This window comes from Rana temporaria, chromosome 12 (assembly GCF_905171775.1).
Source record: "Rana temporaria chromosome 12, aRanTem1.1, whole genome shotgun sequence".
Taxonomy (NCBI): Eukaryota; Metazoa; Chordata; class Amphibia; order Anura; family Ranidae; genus Rana; species Rana temporaria.
In genome coordinates this window covers 125,397,001-125,415,409 of record NC_053500.1, presented here as the reverse complement: position 1 = coordinate 125,415,409, position 18,409 = coordinate 125,397,001, and the positions used below count along the sequence as shown (strand labels likewise).

The 18,409-nt window shown below is 45.9% G+C and overlaps 1 protein-coding gene across 2 annotated transcripts in view; it reads left to right on the top strand.

Annotated features, from left to right (window-relative positions):
- Positions 1 to 2,380, top strand: part of RPRD1B (regulation of nuclear pre-mRNA domain containing 1B) — a 95,844-nt gene extending 93,464 nt beyond the window's left edge. For both annotated transcript variants that reach the window (XM_040330570.1, XM_040330569.1), the window contains one exon: positions 1,773 to 2,380. In XM_040330570.1, the coding sequence (XP_040186504.1) occupies positions 1,773 to 1,922 (150 nt within the window). In that variant the 3' untranslated portion in view covers positions 1,923 to 2,380. The remainder of the gene's footprint in view (positions 1 to 1,772) is intronic.
- Positions 2,381 to 18,409: the final 16,029 nt, after the last annotated feature.

The window sequence follows — 18,409 nt, the reverse complement described above, 5'->3', positions numbered from 1 at the left end:
TTTTTTTACCATAAATAGAGCTTTCTTTTGGTGGTATTTGATCACCTCTGCTGTTTTTAGTTTTTGCGCTATAAACAAAAATAGAGCGACAATTTTGAAAAAAAAAATGCAATATTTTTTACTTTTTGCTATAATAAATATCCCCCAAAAATATATCAAAAAAAGTTTTTTTTTCTCAGTTTAGGCCGATGCGTATTCTACATATTTTTCGTAAAAAAATAAAATCGCAATAAGCGTTTGATTGGTTTGCGCAAAAGTTATAGCGTTTACAAAATAGGGGGTATTTTTATGGCATTTTTATTAATATATATTTTTTTTACCAGAAATGGCGGCGATCAGCGTTTTTTTTTTTTTTTTTTCGGTACTGCGACATTATGGCGGACACTTTTGACACATTTTTGGGACCATTGGCATTTTTATAGCAATCAGGGCTATAAAAATGCATTGAATTACTATAAAAATGCCACTGGCAGTGAAGGGGTTAACACTAGGGGGCGGGGAAGGGGTAAAGTATGTTCCCTGGGTGTGTTCTTACTGTGGGGGCCTCACTAGGGGAAATCGCTGATCTTCTGTTCATGCATTGTATGAACAGAGGATCAGCATTTCCCCCCCTGACAGGAGCGGGAGCTGTGTGCATGAAGCCTTAGGCTCCATGCACACTGAAGCTGATAAAAGCTATAAAAAAAAACGCCAGTAGCTTTGCAGGGAGCCTTTCAACGTTTTTTAGCGTTTTTACAATAGCTTTAATCAGCGTTTTTCAGTGTAGCTTTTTTTTTCAATGGATTAAAAACGCTAAAAAACGCTGGCACCGGCGGTTTTGAGCGTTTTTCATCGTTTTTTTCCCACCAAAAAACTGCTCTTTGAACGCAAATTTCGGAGGTTCAGAAAAAAGCCAGTAAACTCCAAAGCTCGTTAACACTAAAAAACGCCCAGGTGTGCATGGGCACATAGGCTAACTTAGAGTTCAGTTTATGGGCTTTAAAAAAAAAAAGCCAAAACTGCAGTTGATCAGCTTCAGTGTGCATGGAGCCTTATGCCGCGTACAGACGGTCGTTTTTTGTGATGAAACAAAACGACGTTTTAAATCATGAAATAAAACGACATTTTTGAAACATCATTTTCAAAAACGATGTTGCCTACACACCATCGTTTTTTCACAATGCTCTAGCAAAGCGAGGTTACGTTTCACCACTTTTTTCCATTGAAGCTCACTTCATAACTAGCTTCTGGGCATGCGCGGGTTTAAAAACGTCGTTTGAAACGTCATTTTTTGGTACACACGGTCAATTTCTGTGAAACAAAAAACGACGTTTTGAAAAACGACACAAAAAATTCGAGCATGTTCGAATTTTTTTTTGGTCGTTTTTTTGAAGACATAAAACAACGTTTTGCCCACACACGATCATTTTAAATGACGTTTTTTAAAACGTCGTTTTTTTTTCATCACAAAAAACGACCGTCTGTACGCGGCATTAGTGTCACCTGAAATTAGATTCCGATGCTTACTGTGCACAGCTGTACCAGATTCCCGAGTGCTCCCGTTTTAGTAAATCTCACCCATACTGTCACCAGACAAAGCCCAGAAGATCCGTTCCATCCCAGACATCTGCAATTCTGCCCATTGACAGTTGAAATGCATATAAGCTATAAAGTATTTTCCATAAAATGTATTATTTTAGAAATAAAGCAAATGTATTGTGTTGTGTAGAAAACACCTTCAAATTGTAATGGTATTTTGGACATTTGCTCATTTCTGGTCTTGTTTTTTCTAGGAGTACAAACAGAAGCTTGCGCGTGTAACGCAGGTCCGGAAAGAGTTGAAGTCTCACATACAGAGCCTGCCGGACCTGTCACTACTTCCAAACGTTACAGGTGGACTGGCGCCCCTTCCTTCCGCTGGGGATCTCTTCTCTACTGACTAGGAGCAACTCTTTGTTTGGTCCACTCCTTTCTCCACCGACAACCCTACACACCAGCAGAGGAGGAGGAGTCTTACCGAGCTCGGAGAGACTGGAACTTGATCCTCATTGAATTATGACCCTATTGCGCCTACCTGTGGTGACTACAAGCCAGTGCTCCATCTCTTTCCCAAGTAGTGTCTTAGTGTCAGCGGCTAATGGACAAAGCCGAGAGGGTATCTGCTGAACTCCCATCATGTTTTTTTTTTGTTTTGTTTTTTTTTAAAGTTTTTTTTTAGAGACTCGTTTATGATGTGTGCACCGAGTATGCTTCTCGATTAGCTTGTTTCGGCAGCTTCTCTTTCCTGTTCCCATCAGGAGATGGAGGAATGAATTTTGTGTTGAGGTGCAGCATGGCTAATTTCCTTGTAATGTGCTGCTGGTCAGAAGTAATACACAATATAGTGTGTCTCCTTTCTCAAGTGTGTCCGAGAGTCTGTATACCGTCCATATACATTTTAATGCCGCAATTTCCGGACAGCGGTGTGGAAGTTCAGCCTCCGTCTAATTGAAAAGCACTACGGTGGTAAATTGATGCTTTGCTTCGGTCACAATGGTCTTATGAGGTGTGTCCAGAAAGTAAAAACGTTTTTTTAAAATAATTTTATTGAAAATTTTACGATTGAACATTGTCTTCTTCAAAGTTCACACCTTGGGAGTTTACACAACCCTCCCAGTGAGTTTTCCAGTCTTCATAGCATCCCTGGAAGTCTTCAAGTGGGATGATGTTCAAGGCCCAGAGGCGGCTCTAGGCTTTGTGAAACCTTAGGCAAAACTTGACATGGGGCCCCACTCACACTCAGGATGGGAAAAATAATTCAAGGACAAGAGCCTCTTCCCCACAACCCTGGCCGGTGGTTGTGGGGGGTCTGTGGGCAAGGGGCTTATCGGAATCTGGAAGCTCCCTTTAGCAAGACGACCCCCAGATACCGCTCTTTAATAACTAAGGGGTGGGTGCCACCTGGTGATGTCACTTGGTGAACCCGCCCCTTGTGGCGACATTGAGGGCATGCTGGGTCATTGACGTCACAAGGGGTGGTGTCACCGATATTCACTGGTTGTTAGGGATGCTGGAGGCCCCGCTCCTCAGTCAGTGCTCATAACGCTGCATGAGCACAGCAGTGTTGGTGTCCCCTGTCCCTCAAAACTGAGACAATGCATTGGGCAAGTTAGGTGGCCGCGAGGCCTTAGGCGACCGCCTAATTAAAGAGCCGCCTCTGTCAAGGCCTGAGTAGTGGCTCTTTGGACGTTATCCACACTCCCAAAATGTTGTCCCTTCTTATGTTCAAATCCTGAGTCAAGATTTCATGAATGATTGACTTGGTAATTCCCGTTTTCCTCTTCAATCATTCTGATAGAGAGCCATTGGTCACTTTTGAGAACAGACCTCACTGCATCCACACTCTGTTCTGTTTTTGACCTACGGTTCACTATCAGAATGATTTTTAAAATATCATTCTCGTTACTTTCTGGACACACCCCGTATACTCGAAAAGGTAACTAAAAACCTAACTGAAGTCGCAGAAAGTAGATATTCAATTGGTGTTCTACAACTGGCCTCCATTTTCATAGTCTTGCATCCACTGTTCTGTTATAGTGTCTAACTAGTCCAATAGGCTGCAGAGTTTTACCATGCTGCGCAGTGCACTCCGTATCCTAACGGATGGATCCCCCCTTATGCGCACTACACAAGGTTGCTTTGTACAGTGGGGTGTGGGTGTTGTCTGTACCAGCATAGAGCTCTGGAATAGGAGGGCAGGAAACATTCCTACTAAGAGAAGTCTAGGTTCACATCTATGCGGTTGATGAGCTTTTCAGGCTTTTCTAAAACCCACGTTTTTTGTATGCAGTTTTCATGCATTTTGTGGTGTCGCCCCCACCCCCAAAGAGTGTGCTGGAAAGCTGGTCACTGCATCATCAATGACAGATGAGGCATCGGCTGTCAGCAAGGTTCCCCGCTGACAGCTGAATGTATAAAAAAAAGTTGCCGGCAAAACCCCCCCCCCCCCCCAAAAAAAACATACCAGACCTTATCCGACCATGCAGCCTGGCAAGTCAGGAAAGGGGGGTAGAACACCCCCCCTTTCCTGAACCAGACCACATGTCCTCAACATGGGAGAGGGATGATTTGGGGACAAGGGCCTCTTCCGCACAACCCTGGGCTGTGGGGGGACTTATCAGAATCTGGAAGTCTATTACACGCAAAATGCAATCTACTGCTGGGGGGGGGGAGAGTCCCTCACCCTTTCCAAAAATGCACTAGCTGAAAAACGCATAGATGTGAACGTTTACCATAAGAATTCATGTTAAATCCATGTTAAATGGACTCTAGTGTAGTTCTGCAAAATTCCAAACGCATCAAAAAGTGCATAAGTGTAAGTAGGGTTAAGGCGTTTTAAAGTAAAAATCATGCTACAGCATTGCAGGACTGCAAAGAAGTGAACAAAAAGTGTACTTAAAGTGTTACTAAACTTACAACAGTAAAATCAGTGTGTGTATTTGCAGTAAATCATGCTTGTTATACTCGCTGTGGACCCTAAGGGGTTATTCCCCTGCATTGTGTAAATCCTGTCTTCCCTGGTCCATCCCTTCCACTGTCCCCAATCCATCTCCTGATAGAATGGAGTTTGGGGGGGAACTCTGCACATGCTCAGTTTGGTGTGTAGAATTTTTTTCATTTATCTTTTGGGAGGGTCCTGTAGCCTCCTGGGACAGTCAGAGTGGAATGAAAACTCCTCCAAGTTTTATCCAGACATTGCTAGTCATAAGATTGCTATATACAGATGAGAACGGGTGTATAGCAGTTTATATTTACTAAAATTATTGCATTTCCATGTTGTGTGTACTGTGAGAGACCAGATATAGTGAATGCAGGCTCCTGGGTTTAGTAACACTTTAATGGGGTTTGAAGCTGAACTCCAGTCTAACTGCTGAAATAATTTATTTGTGTGATCTCTCTTACCAGCCAAGGAGATTTGGTATATTTGGTATGCCTGTAAGACTTAATGTACATCAACCCTCCACTGCGTTCAACACCACAGCTTTATCCCCGAGCTGTCCCTGAGCTGCTGATTGGACATTGGAGAGCATCACCACGATGATGAGCTTATCAATTTGTTGACATTCTCTCAGTGCTAAACCTCATACAGACAATCAGATTGTGGGCAGGGGATTGTCTGTTGATAGACTGTTGTCCTAAAACCTCTTACCGTTAGTACGCTCCGGCGGATAAGGCGCGTCATGACTTTGCGAAAATAGCCGAACTGCGAGTCGGCTCTATACGGCGCCTGCGCACCGACTAGGAGCCGTGTAGCGCTGACTGCGCAGGCGCCGTATAGACCCGACTCGCAGTTCGGCTATTTTCGGAAAGTCATGACGCGCCTTATCCGCCGGTGGGAGTTTTTCTCAGGCACGATTTTCCCGGACCCAAGAAGAAATAAAAATGCGCAAACAGAACCACGGGACGACCATTGCCCAAACAAAATCCAGGAGCTTCTTTTGGGCGATGGACGTCCCGCGATTCTTTTTTTGCGTGTTATTACTGCGATTGTCGCCCCCATACAAGTAGATGTGAAGAAAGCCTTAAAAGGAGCTCCAGGATCCCCCCAAAAAATTAAGTCAGCAGCTACAAATACTGTAGCTGCTGACTTTTTAATATAAGGACACGTACCAATCTGGGGATCCAGCGATGTTGTCCCCCGAGCCCATTCTTCAATTGGCTTTGGGTGCAGGCTCCAGCCTTGCGGCTTCTAAGCTGGTTTCCTACTGTGCCTGTGCAAGCACGCTGCGCCTTCGGAATGGTCCTGTAGTCTTCTGAGAGCTGTGATGTGTCCCAGAAGACCGAGGGGGGCTGGACTTAGGGCGTAGACCGCTGCAGTGATCTGAGCCGGAATTGGGAGCGGGTACCTGTCAAAACCAGGTACCCATCAAAACCAGGTACCTGCTCCTCCCCCCAAAAAAAGTGTTAAATGGGACAGCGGAGGGGGGAGGGTGCAAACGAAAGGAACTTCCCCCCTTTGGGTGGGGCACCAGCTTTCTTACACAGGTTAATCTGTATGGGTTACAAGAGGGGGGGACATTTTTAAGATTAGTTGGGGTTCAGAGTTGAATACCACTTTAACTCTTAATTTATGAAGTAGTGACATACTATAGGGAAGGATCTACTGGTCAGAACTCCAATCCTCCAGTTCAGTAAAGATCCGGTTGAACGAATGTTTACAATGTTGGATTTCGTGCGCAAAACTTGAGAAACACTGACGTTTTTTTTTTCTAGGAAAGGGAATACGACTCTTTAATTCTACAAAAGATAAACTTTATCCATCCAGGATTGACTGCCAACATAATGTTATGTTAAAATGAATCGGTACTCATATTGGGCAACATCACACTACCCTATGGAGCATATGTACATGCCTTCCACTTGCTCCCCCTACTGGCCCTTGGGGTTTGTAGAACGCATATACTCCTGCCTGCCTGCCTGGCAAATCCCCGTCCTCCAGCACTGTCACATGGGAGCGGAGAAAGTCTTCCCAGCCCAGTTTTGACTTAGAAATCTCAGGCTGGCCAGTTGCAGATCAGAGCAATGGGGGGGGGGGGGAATAAGTGGAATGTAGGGATGTGTGGCTTATGCACTATAGAGTGACGCGGTCAGTATGGACAAAGCACAAGTTATTGGCGCTAATTATTTGTGTAATGAGGGTCTTGATCATGCCGCTGTTTACCTGTTTTGCTTTGAATCTTGTTTTTCTAGCACTAAAATGAAGCATTTTTTTTAAATTAACACAGTGACTTTTATTTCATTATGATAAAGTACAGTAACCAGTAGCAGCCAATCAGAAATGATCCTTCACTGTTTCAGCTGACCTAAAAGTCGCATTCTGATACACACAGTTGCATTGCAGCAGTCTTAATTTAGTCTTTTTAAGATATAAGCCCAAACATGTTGACAACCTTCTGCTTTCCTTGTCAAAGTGGAGGGTATTTCTTTTTACACACCCTTTGAAGTTCCCGTTTTTTTTAATAATAATACCGTATATACTTGAGTATAAGCCGAGGCACCTAATTTTACCACAAAAAAAATGGGAAAACTTATGGAAGCCTAGGGTGTCCATGTGTATGCCTCACTGTGCCCATGTGCATGCCTCACTTTGCCCATGTGCATGCCTCACTTTGCCCATGTGCATGCCTCACTGTATCCATGTGCATGCCTCACTTTGCCTCACTGTGCCCATGTGCATGCCTCACTTTGCCCATGTGCATGCCTCACTTTGCCCATGTGCATGCCTCACTGTATCCATGTGCATGCCTCACTTTGCCTCACTGTGCCCATGTGCATGCCTCACTGTGCCCATGTGCATGCCTCACTGTGCCCATGTGCATGCCTCACTGTGCCCATGTGCATGCCTCACTGTGCCCATGTGCATGCCTCACTGTGCCCATGTGCATGCCTCACTGTGTCCATGTGCATGCCTCACTGTGTCCATGTGCATGCCTGACTTTGCCCACTGTGTCCATGTGCATGCCTGACTTTGCCCACTGTGCCCATGTGCATGTCTCACTGTGCCCAAGTGCATGCCTCACTGTGCCCATGTGCATGCCTCACTTTACCTAACTGTGTCCATGTGCATGCCTGACTTTGCCCACTGTGCCCATGTGCATGCCTCACTGTGCCCATGACTAGACTGACGTTTAACACAGGAGTCTATGGAAGGGTTGCCCGGCTTTGAAAAATCGGTGTTTCCTAGCTGTAGGTCCCCCAGACAACAAACTTTGCACACTTGGAGAGGAGAAATGGGGCTACATGTGTGCCAAGTTTTGGGTCCAGGGGACCTACGGCCGGCCGATACCGGGTCCCCAAATTTACCATAGAAATTACCGTTTAACATGGGAGTCTATGGAAAGGGCGCCTGACTTTGAAAAATCGGTGCTCTCTGGCCATATGGGGCTATATGTGTACCAAGTTTGGGGCCCAGGGGACCTACGGACGACCGGGTCCGGGAGATCAGGCGCAAAAAGGTGACTCGAGCATAAGCCGGGGGGGGGGGGGGGGGGGGCATTTTCAGCACACAAAAAAAATGTGCTGAAAAACTTGAGTATTTACGGTAATTAAAAAAAGTAATCTCCAGGTCCGCTATAGTCATTAGGAAGTTCTGTAGCTATTGATATAGACCTTGCCAGTGTTGTTAATGAAAGACTGCTTTCATTATAATTGCATGACTGTCTTTGGCCCCAGCATCCTTTTGTATACAAGCCTGTCTTTAAAGATGAAATTTGTGTTGCAAGAGCTGCCTGAAATTTGCCCCCGAGCTCTGTGCAGACTTCTTGTATTAAGCCAATCGCACATTGAGAGATGAGAATTCTGGAATGCCCTGCGGTGGGTACTGTCGCAGTTTTGAAATTGGTAGCTGGCTACAGACTTGGGAGGGAATTTTTTATAACAAATTACAATATGGCTTGCTTAGCAGTTCTATACCTTTTTTTTTTATTTTATTTTTTTATATGCATTTTTAAATTTGAATTCCAGGCAAATGGCTAAATACGCAGATAAAATGCATATATAATGAGCTGTTTTACCTGCCAAAGGATTTTTATTTCTGTTTATCCATTCCTTAAAGGGGAGGTTCACCCTAAAAACCACTTTCTCTAATTACACTGGCCCCCCACATTACAATACGATTATGCCTGTTATGTTTTTTTGATGCTGTACATACCTTCGTACAGCTATTCACCCGTGGCTTCGGGGTTGCGAGTCCCGCGGGAGTGGGCGTTCCGCACATGCTGGTGATTGACGTTTTGACAAAAAACCAGCTCCCCCCCGTCGCATAAGCCACGTCACGATTGGCGAAAGGAGCCGAACGGCGATGCGCAGTATAGCGCCGACTCGCCGTTTGGCTCCTTTCGCCAGTCGTGACGCAGCTTACACGATTGTAATGTGGGGGGCCAATGTAATTAGAGAAAGTGTTTTTTAGGGTGAACCTCCCCTTTAACCACTTCAATACTGGGCAATTTCACCTCCTTCCTGCCCAGGCCAATTTTCAGCCTTGTACACATCCAACCGTTTGTACGCTCCGTCGGACAATTGTCGGATTTTCCGACAACAAATGTGGGATAGCATGCTTTAAAATTTTCTGACAACAAATGTGTTGTCGGATTATCCAAAGTACAAACACGCATGCTCAGAAGCAATGCTCACCATAACACAACATTAGCAGAAGTTGCCTAAAGGGTGGCGCTTAAGAGCTGAAAAACCACGTTGTTTTGTGTTTGTTGGCCAACAATTGTGTGCCGTTTGTATGCAAGACAAATTCCTGCCCGGTGCTTTTTGGACAAATGTCCTACGCTTTGTCCGCTGAAAATTCAATCGTGTGTACCAGGCTTTTGATTGACAATTGCACGGTCATGCAACACTGTACCCATATTAAATTTGTATCTTTTTATTTTTTTAGGAGACCGGCAGAGCTTTCTTTTTTTGGTGGTGTTTAATCACCACTGGGTTTTTTATTTTTTTGCTAAACAAATGAAAAAAGACAAAAAAATTTGTAAAAATTAAATTTTTTATATTGTTTCTGTTATAACATTTTGTAAATATTTATTTTTTCTCCTTCACTGATGGGCGCTGATGAGGCTGCAGGCATGGTCGCTGATGAGGCAGCACTAATTGGCGGTCACTGATTGGCGGCACGGGCGGTCACTGATTGGCGGCACGGGCGGTCACTGATTGGCGGCACGGGCGGTCACTGATTGGCGGCACGGGCGGTCACTGATTGGAGGCACGGGCGGTCACTGATTGGCGGCACGGGCGGTCACTGATTGGCGGCACGGGCGGTCACTGATTGGCGGCACGGGCGGTCACTGATTGGCGGCACGGGCGGTCACTGATTGGGGGCACGGACGGTCACTGATTGGCAGCACTGATGAATATCACTGATGGGGCTGCATTGATAATCATTGTGCTGATTGTTGGTGCAGATTCCGGAATGCTGCTTATCTGCTCTCCTCTACTTACGCGCTGTCAGCTTGAGTACATGAATGCCGATAACGGCACTTCCTATTTACACTGTGATTGAAAACAGCTGATCACTTGGTAAAGAGCCTACGTCATAGGCTCTTTAACGCAGGGCTCAACAAATCCCGGGCGCCAGGTCGCCATGGCGACTAGAAATGGGGTACTGGCGATTTGGCTTGGAAGGGGGGGCAAAAAAAAATATATTTTTTTTTTTTTGTGAGCTGGCACCATCTGGTGGTGAGCCGTTGGTATTACAAGTTATTATTACCACCAGATGTGTAAGCTGGCGCCATCTGGTGGTGGCCGTTGGTATTACAAGTTAAGCATTACAAGTTAAACAGCAATTCTAATGTAATTTTTCACTATTTTCACTGCCATCTTCTTCCCTCTAATTAGAACCCCCAAATATTATATATATTTTTTATCCTAACACCCTAGAGAATAAAATGGCGATCGTTGCAATACTTTCTGTCAAGCCGTATTTGCGCAGCGGTCTTGCAAGCGCACTTTTTTGGGGAAAAAATTACACTTTTTTTTATTAAAAAATAAGACAACGGTAAAGTTATCCCCATTTTTTTTAATATTATGAAAGATAATGTTACACCGAGTAAATTGATACCCAACATGTCACGCTTCAAAATTACGTCCGCTCGTGGAATGGCGACAAACTTTTACCCTTTAAAATCTCCATAGGCGACATTTAAAAAACTCTACAGGTTGCATGTTTTGAGTTACAGAGGAGGACTAGGGCTAGAATTATTGCTCTCGCTCTACCAATCGCGGCGATACCTCACATGTGTGGTTTGAACACCGTTTACATATGCGGTCGCTGCTCACGTATGTGTTCGCTTCTGCGCGAAAGCTCGTCGGGAACGGGGCGCGTTTTCTGGCTCCTAAGTTTTTTTAGCTGGCTCCTAGATTCCAAGCAAATTTGTCAACCCCTGCTTTAACGTGATCAGAGATGCGGTGTGTCGCTCAGCCCACCGATTTCCACAATGCGCGTCTCCGTGGGCAAGCACAAGCTGCTTGTTCTGAAGGACATTGTATCCGAACAATTAAACCAGATGGGAAATAGTCAGCCCATAGCTCAGGGTTATGCAATTAGTGGACCTCCAGCTGTTGCAGGACTACAAGTCCCATGAGGCATTGCAAGACCGACAGCCACAAGCATGACACCCAGAGGCATGATGGGACTTGTAGTTTTGCAACAGCTGGAGGTCCGCTAATTGCATATCCCTACCATAGATTATGCAATTTCCTTTCCTTCCACCATGGGTGTACGGAAATAAAATCACTAGATTCCCCCAGCAACATGGTCAATGTTGCTGGGGGAATCCCTCCCGAAGCTGGTTGTACCCAAGTTGATCAATGGATTGACTTGGGTACTACCAGCCTGTCCATACATGGATCGATTCTTGGCCGGAGCCTGCTGAACCAGCCAAGATTCGATCCATATACGGCCAGCTTTAGCCCCTCCTATCTGCATGCTATTTGCATAAGAGAACTCCAGGTGACTAGCCCTTTGTGCTTCTCTTTCTCCCAGTCTGAGCTCTTCTTTACAAGGACTGCGAGCCGGGGACGCCAAGTCAAAATCAGGTATTTGCACTAGTTGGATTTTTAAGAAAAATTCATTTAATAAAATTAAGTATTCTTGAAACATTGTTACACATTTTTATTAATATTCATGACACAAATGTTTTTATGTTGCGTCTTTTTACTGCAAAGATGGACACTTTGAAGACTGCCATTGCTCACCTTTCCAATGAAAATACTGGTTTGACCTCAAACCTTAAAGTGGAGTTTCCATCCCAAACATTTTTTTTCATTATTGTGCTCATTAGACCTAAAAAAGTAAAAAAAAAAAAAACATTTTTTTTTTTACTCATCTGGAAATGCCTGTTGCTATGCGGTCCCACGAAATCTGCCTTTGGAATCACCTAGGATCCTGACATCATCTCCCTCTAATGCTCCTGGGAAATGTGTGTCATCATTTCCCAGGATGCAGTGCGCTGTCCAATTATCACTCCCCATCCAAGACTTCCAGGAAGTAAGTGCCTGTAGGCTTCACAATGCCCACAAGCAAAATGACAACGATGTAGATATAGTTTTATAAACTTTCTTTTTTGAATATCTATGCGGATCGGTGGTGGATTGTAAAATAGTAAGTGACCGGATTTATATTATAAAAACGCATGATGAAAAGACATACATTTAAAAAATGCTAATTGTGGTTGGAACTCCGCTTTAAAAGCACTAATCTTGAACAAATGGTCAATTAGGAGTTCTGACTTCACTCCGACCTTCTACTTTCCATACTTGTTATGGTTTGGTGACTCCAGCCAGAGGTAATTGGTAATCTTACCAGGTCAGCATTAGTAGCCACCATATTTCTTAGTACAGGGGTTTTTTTTTTTAAATCCCACTAACCTCTGAGTTCCCAGCCCATATTATTTCTGGAGATTTCCCCACTGACATGAACTGGAACTTTTTCACTTTGACAACATAGATTGTGTTTATTTTATTATCCAAAAAAAACGTTTGATGACTGACTTAAGCAGGCCATGGACTGTTCGAATCGCGACCTGTTCAGCAGGGACCAGCTGGGATTGACTATCGGCAGGCTGATTGTACCCAAGTTGATCGGTACTGATACCGAGCCTTTGCCCGAGTACTTGTACTGGAACAAATGCTCCAATGCTTCACCCGATACCTGGACAGTCAGGGTGATCAGTGCGGTGGGGGGAGTTACAAGCACTGATCACCCCTGTATACATTTTAATAAAGTCTGTTTCTCCGCCTCTCATACCCCCAGCCCCCCCCCCCCCGAGCGGCTTTCAGCTGCTTTAGTGAAATCTATACAGCAGTGATCAGTGCTTGCAACTCCCCCACACACGATCACCGCTGACTGTCCCCATATTCTCCCTCCGTTCTGCTGCTGTCCCTCTCTGTTCTCCTCCGTGTCTCCCTCCATTCTACTGTCCCCCTCTGTTCTCCATGTCCCCCTCCATGCTGCTGTCTCCCTCTGTTCTCCTCCATGTCCCCCTCCATGCTGCTGTCCCCCTCTGTTCTCCATGTCCCCTTCAATGCTGCTGTGCCCCTCTGTTCTCCATGTCCCCCTCCATGCTGCTGTCCCCCTCTGTTCTCCATGTCCCCCTCAATGCTGCTGTCCCCCTCTGTTCTCCATGTCCCCCTCAATGCTGCTGTGCCCCTCTGTTCTCCATGTCCCCCTCCATGCTGCTGTCCCCCTCTGTTTTCGTCCTATCCCCCTCAATGCTGCTGTCCCCCTCTGTTGTCGTCCTATCCCCCTCAATGCTGCTGTCCCCCTCTGTTCTCCATGTCCCCCTCCATGCTGCTGTCCCCCTCTGTTCTCGTCCTATCCCCCTCAATGCTGCTGTTCTCCGTGTTTCCCTCCATGCTGCTGTTCTCCGTGTTTCCCTCCGTGCTGCTGTCCCCCTCAGTTCTCCATGTCCCCCTCCGTGCTGCTGTCCCCCTCCGTGTCCCCCTCTGTTCTCTATGCCCCCCTCCATGCTGCTGTCCCCCTCTGTTCTCCTCCTGTCCCCCTCTGTTCTCCGTGTTTCCCTCCATGCTGCTGTCCCCCTCTGTTCTCCTCCTATCCCCCTCAATGCTGCTGTCCCCCTCTGTTCTCCGTGTTTCCCTCCATGCTGCTGTCCCCCTTTGCTGCGGTCTCCCTCTGCGTCCCTCTTCGTTCTCCTCCTCCATCCCCTCGATCTGTCAGGATGGAGAGTGTAGGTAGGTGCCGGTAAATCAATGACTCTGTCCATTCACATAACTGAAACATTGTAAATTGTGTTTACAATGTTTCAATTTATGACGGGAGAGGAGCCGCTGTCTCCTCTCTATTCATTTTCAGTGCAGCTGAGGCTGCTGAGAAAGGGACTGGGGAATCTGTGTCCCTAGTCCCTGTCCCTGTCTCAAAGGGGAGATGTCAGGGGTCTGTTAAGACTCCTGATATCTCACCAAAACCCCCCAGCAGAGCTGATAAAAAAAAAGAATTGCAATAAATAAAAAAATTATTGTAAAAAATTAAACACACTGGCACTGTGGGCTGCTCACCATCTCTCTACATCAGAGGTCTCAAACTGGCGGCCCACTGGCGAAACTACAAGTCCCATGGGGCATTGCAAGGCTGACAGTTCCAAGCATGACTCCCACAGACTGAGGCATGATGGGACTTGTAGTTTTGCAACAGCTGGAGGGCTGCCAATTTGAGACCCCTGCTCTCTATCCACCATTTATTTTTTGGAATGTGTTTTGTGTGTCCTTATTTCAGTTTCCTTTTTACACAAACTGACCACAGATCTTTCAGGGATTTGTACCTCCCAACACCTTAACTTATCCCAGCTGCTGGGTCAGGGCCACCCTCTGCTCTCCTTCCACAATGTTAGATCAAAAGCAATATGGGCCAGATTCACGAAAAATTATGGCGGCGTAACGTATGTCCTTTACGTTACTCCGCCGCAAGCTTTCATCGTAAGTGCTTGATTCACAAAGCACTTGCGTGTAAACTTGCAGCAGCGTAGCGCAAAGCCGTCCGGCGCAAAAGCCCGCCTAATTCAAATGGGGCGGGGACCATTTAAATTAGGCGCGTTCCCGCGCCGGACGTACTGCGCATGCTCCGTTTTGAAATTTCCCGCCGTGCTTTGCGCGAAATGACGTAATGTTTTGAACGGCGACGTGCGTAACGTACTTTCGTATTCCCGGACGACTTAAGCAAAAAAAAAAAATTGAAATTCGACGCGGGAACGACGGCCATACTTTTAACATGGTCTGTCTATTGTTACACCACCTAAATAGCAGCCGTAACTTTGCGAAGCGAAAAGCCGACTATCGACGACGTAAGAGAATGCGACGAACGCGCGTACCTTCGTGGATTGCCGTACACCGCTAATTAGCATACCCGATGTGGAAAACGACGCGATCTCCACCCAGCGGCCGCCGAAGTATTGCATCCTAAGATCCGAAGGCGTATGAAGTCGTACGCCTGTCGGATCTTAGGCAAATGCCGTCGTAGCTTTGTTTGTGAATTACAAATAAAGATACGACGCGGCAAATTTGAAAGTACGCCGGAGTATCAGCAAATACTCCGGCGAACTTATTCTGTGAATCTGGCTCTATATACATAAAAAGGTGATGTCACAATCTGCATCTTGGGTATCTGAAATTATCCATGACTGCTTATTATTCCAATGTAAAACATGGAAGACCTCTGACAATGTAGCGCAATTAAATCTGACAATCTTGTCCAGCTATGAAAGCAGGATAAAGCAACTACCTATTGGCGTTAATTGACTAGTTTGTGTTTGCACTCCTGCAGCATAATAGTCACGTAGAGATGGTGACCCCCATGGGGTACACAAAGGTCTGCCTGTTCAGGAGAGAACGCTTGAGGGTCCTTTGTCATCTGTTTCCAATATACAAGGTATGGCACTAATGAAGTAACGAAGGACAATGCACAAAGCGCGCTGAAATGCTGGAAATGGTGTTGCTATGGTAACCCATTAAAGCAACACTTAACTTGATATGAAAACGAATCTAATGTGAAAAACATTCAGAAAGATCTGCAAACCTATGTGTGCGTTTACAGATCTACGCGGGCGCTAATATGCCGTGAAATTAAGTATTTGTCATATTTTAGTCTTTGGAGTCGCTAGCCCCCCAAACAGCAGAAAAACAGGCGTTGTGTGAACACTGCCTTCCACTATTATTATGTAAAGATGGAAAATTAAATTGTGTAACCACTTCCCACCCCGGCCTATAGCGGAATAAATGCCGGGCGGTGGGTCTGTTATCTTGACTGGACGTCATGTGACGTCTTTCGGGATAAAAAGCCGGGGGGCGCGCAGCACGGCGATTAGTGGTGCGGCCTGTCAGTCCGCATCTCCAGTTCGTGACTGACGGAGGCTCCTTACCACGTGATCAGCTATGACCAATCACAGCGTGAAGCCGAAAGTGCCGGTAAATGGCTTTGCTCGATTCGCACTGACAAGGAGAGCTGCCGATCGGAGTCAGAGGGGGGGGGGGGTCTGCGCTGATAATCAGCACATTAATTATCAGCGCAGCCCCCATGAGAGGTGCCCGCCACACAGAGATGGACTGGCCATTGGGACTACAGGGAGTTTCCCGGTGGGCCGATGGCTCAGTGGGCCGGCTTCAGTGACAGCGGCCTGGGAGTTTCTTACATCTGCCTAATCTTGTCCCATAAGAGGGGCACCAAACTGATTCTTTGCCCCGGGAGAAATAATGTCTAGCTTCCCCACTGGTACTGCCTATAAGAGTACCAGTACCAGCCGTTCCACTCTAATAAAGTATAACGGCTAGTGAAGGGGAAAGGGGGGGGCTTGGGTGTCCGGGGGGGGGGGGGGGGGTGGGAGTTGTCTGGCCGCTGTGGGAGAGACCTGTCAAAGTGGGCCAGTCTGGATGAAGTCCAGGGCCAAATTTTTGTCCCAGTCCAGCCCTGCCGCCACAGCTTCAAATCCGTGCCCATCAGAAACACTTGTCAGTACCTCATCATCGGTGCTGCCTATCGGTTTCCCATCAGTGACCAGCAGTGTTGCCTCGGTGGTGGCCGTCGGTGAAGGAGAAAATGAAATTTTATAACAGAAACAAAGAAAAACGTTATTTTTTTCAAAAATGTAGCCTCCTCATCAGTGCCCGTCAATGACACCTAATCAGTGCCCATCAGTACCGCCTCACCAGTGTCTGTCAGTAAGGCTGCATTCACACCTGAGCGTAGGTCGTTCGGTCATTTTTTTCTGGCGTTTTGTCGCGCGTATTCATGCTTATTTGCGCGTTTGCATACAGCGTCGTCCGACGTTTTTGTACTTCGACGTTTTTTATTTTAGCCAATAGGAAAAATTATCATCTTTTCATCACTTGTTGCTATGTTGGTAGATTTTTTTTTATCTTCTGCCTGGGTGAAATGTTCTATTGATTAAAGCGACAAAACGCCCGTAGCAAACGCTCGTTGTCACGCTAGTCGCTTGAATCGATCGTTTCCATTACTTTCTATGGGAAACAGAAACGCTCAAAAACCGCCCGATTCGCGCGAAAAAAAAGGGTCCGGAACTTGTTTGAGCTTCAGCCGTTCGGCGTCAGGCGTTTTGGAGTGGAGATGTGAACCATCTCCATAGGGAATAATGTATTTTTTCCCCTCTAGCGTTTTTGAGCGTCGCGCTTCAGGCGACAAAACGCTCAGGTGTGAATGCAGCCTAAGGGAGAAAACTAACGGAAAAATATTTCCAAAATGTTTGTCTTTTTCAGTTTCTTGAGCAAAAAATAAAAACCCCAGAGGTGATCAAGAAAGCTCTATTTGTGGGAAGAAAAGGATAGAAATTTAATTTGGGTACAGTATAGCATGACCGCGCAATTGTCATTCAAAGTGCGACAGCGCTGAAACCTAAAAATTGTCCTGGACGGGAAGGGGGAAAGTGCCTGGTATTGAAGTGGTTGAATAATTCAATGCTAGGTGGGACCAGATGTGAACTGGTTTCCATTCAGTGGGGAAAGTATAAATACCCGTGTTAAACTTACCGCCGAACTCTAAACAGTATTTCGGTAGCCATAAAGGTTATAAATTCACTTTTGTGCGCTAAATATCTTTGCAAAAACAGTAAAACCTTGAATTGCGAGCATAATTAGTTTCCGGAAACATGCTTGTAATCCAAAGCACTTGTATATCAAAGCAAATTTTCCCATAGGAAATAATGAAAACTCAAATGATTCGTTCCACAACCATTTATTCATAAATCCTTCAGTTTAGAGTCCATATAAAAAGATTATAGCAATGTGATTGGTTGTGTAACCATAAAATGTCCATCCACAAATGGAAGCCTCCGCAAGGGGATTAGAAGCAAAATCCAGCAGGAGCTCCAGAGTATAAAAGAGAAGAAAGGCGTCTCTAAGTGTAGGTTACATACTTCTAGATTGTAAGCTCTAACGAGCAGGGCCCTCTGATCCCTCCTGTATTGATTTGTATTGTGACTGTACTGTCTTTCCTGTTGTAAAGCGCTGCGCAAACTGTTGGCGCGCTATAAATCCTGTATAATAATAATGATTTATGAAGGTACAACATTTAGCAACTCACATGATTGATGATTCAAAGAGGCACATCTAAGTATGTAGGCATCCGGAGTAAAGCTGTCCACATAGACCGTCCTCCGCCCCACCGGCACTCACCGATGACGGTCTGCAATCGTGACCGGGAAGACTACCCTGCAGTAGAGTGAACTGAAAGCGAGGCTTGGACCACTTGTGGGAAGGGACAACATCGATAGCCCCTCCCACTTCACATTCCTCACCAGTCAGCTGAACTTTATTCTCTGCCCCCGAGCCATGCCGTGAACTGAATGGGCGGCTGCGAAGAGGCTGAGTGGGCGACCGGGGGCTCCAGGAACAGCCCAGATGGGGTGACCAAGAAAGGGCTGGG